This window comes from Buceros rhinoceros, unplaced genomic scaffold (genome assembly GCF_000710305.1).
Source record: "Buceros rhinoceros silvestris isolate BGI_N320 unplaced genomic scaffold, ASM71030v1 scaffold24878, whole genome shotgun sequence".
In the NCBI taxonomy this organism is placed as follows: Eukaryota; Metazoa; Chordata; class Aves; order Bucerotiformes; family Bucerotidae; genus Buceros; species Buceros rhinoceros.
The window spans coordinates 1-1,441 of record NW_010426646.1 but is presented as its reverse complement, the minus strand read 5'-3'; the positions used below and the strand labels follow the sequence as shown (position 1 = coordinate 1,441).

At 57.5% G+C, this 1,441-nt stretch overlaps 1 protein-coding gene across 1 annotated transcript in view; it reads right to left on the bottom strand.

Annotated features, from left to right (window-relative positions):
- Positions 1-1,310, bottom strand: part of CCDC103 (coiled-coil domain containing 103) — a gene marked incomplete at its 5' end in the record, with an annotated part of 1,553 nt that extends 243 nt beyond the window's left edge. The window contains 2 exons of the mRNA XM_010141604.1: positions 3-357; positions 1,178-1,310. Of these exons, the coding sequence (XP_010139906.1) occupies positions 3-357; positions 1,178-1,310 (488 nt within the window). The remainder of the gene's footprint in view (positions 1-2; positions 358-1,177) is intronic.
- Positions 1,311-1,441: the final 131 nt, after the last annotated feature.

The following is a 1,441-nucleotide window of genomic DNA, read 5'->3' as shown; positions in this document are numbered from 1 at the left end:
GCTGGGGTGGCCAGCAGCCCCAGAACCCCTGCTCATGCTCCGCAGCTTCCGAAACAGCCCCCGGCTGCTCTCCTTCTCCGACCGGCTCAGGAGGTCCACATTTAACCCAAAACGCTTGGTGCCCGCAAGGCTCTGTAGGATCTGCAGGACAGCATCTCCGTCCTCGCCACGGACGTTCTCTGCCAGCACCGTAAGGAACTCGCCCAGGAGGCCGTAGCCCAGGTCGGCCTGAAAGATCCTGCCCAAGGCCTCCCCTCCGAGCTCAAGCAAAAACTGGTATTTTTCTTGTCCGCTTTTTAAGCACCTGCGCCAATCTCTGTAAAACTCGGCAGAGGTTCTGGGCAGTCGATCCATTTCCTGAAGGAAAAAAGAGTTTCTCTGGTTTTGTTCCCACTTGAAGAATTTCACCCATCCCCCCTCGATCAACCTGTGCCTGGCTGCGATGGTTTTAGTACGGGCTTCGACAGCACAAAGGGCTGCACAAAGCTCGTGAGGTGGCAAAACACAAAGACAAAGAGATACCAGGTTCCTCGAGCCCCAGAGAAACCAGAGAACTCCAGGGGAAAATAACGGCAGGATGGCTGAGCCGGGAAAGCTGGTGTGGATGAACAGGGGCCAGGGGTGGAGAACCCCAGCCCTGACCAGAACCAGACACACGCCCGGTCTGGATCCACCATCACTGCTTGGGAAGGGATCTCCTGGAGATCGGGAGAGCCTCTGCGCCATCCTGAGCACATCTCCAGCGTGGGCTGGGTGCCGTGGAGGGGGCAGGACCGATGCCACTCGAATCACAAATGATCTGGATAGAAAATGTTTAGCCACTGCTGCCCACAACCGAGGAGTTAAGGAGCACCCAGCGAACTCGTGGGGCAGCAGGCAGAAACCCAACAGCACTTGTCTGTGTCAGCCATAATTAAACCGCGGTGAGAAGGACCTGGCTGCGGTCACAGGAGACCTCTGGGTGCTGGCCCAGCTGCACAGCCCCGGCTCTCGGGCAGGGCAGGGCACTCTTCCCCACCGACCTGCTACTGGCTGCCGTCAGAGGCCGGGAGTCGGTACCTCCGGTCCCACGCTGTGCAGCAGGTCTTAGACTCTTCTGGAAGCGGCTGGTGCAAGCCCTTATCTGACGTCAACTCGGAGCCAAGGCTGACAAAGTCCCGAGAAGCATCTCCCTCACCTGGGGGATCTCTACGTCGCTGGTTTGAGGGGCCTTGGCGTGGGCTGCACAGGGGTTCCACACCATGTTCCTCTTCTGACCCATCTTGTCCTTTTTCTCCAGGGGCTTCAGGTGTGACGCCAGCACGATGTTCCTGGGGGCAACAAGAAGGGGATGGGACACTTAACAAGATCAAGTATTTTGAGGCTTTGAGCTTCTTCTCTGACACAATTTCTGAGTTTGGGACCTATGTATCATCCAGAGAGACGTGGACAGGCTGGAAGA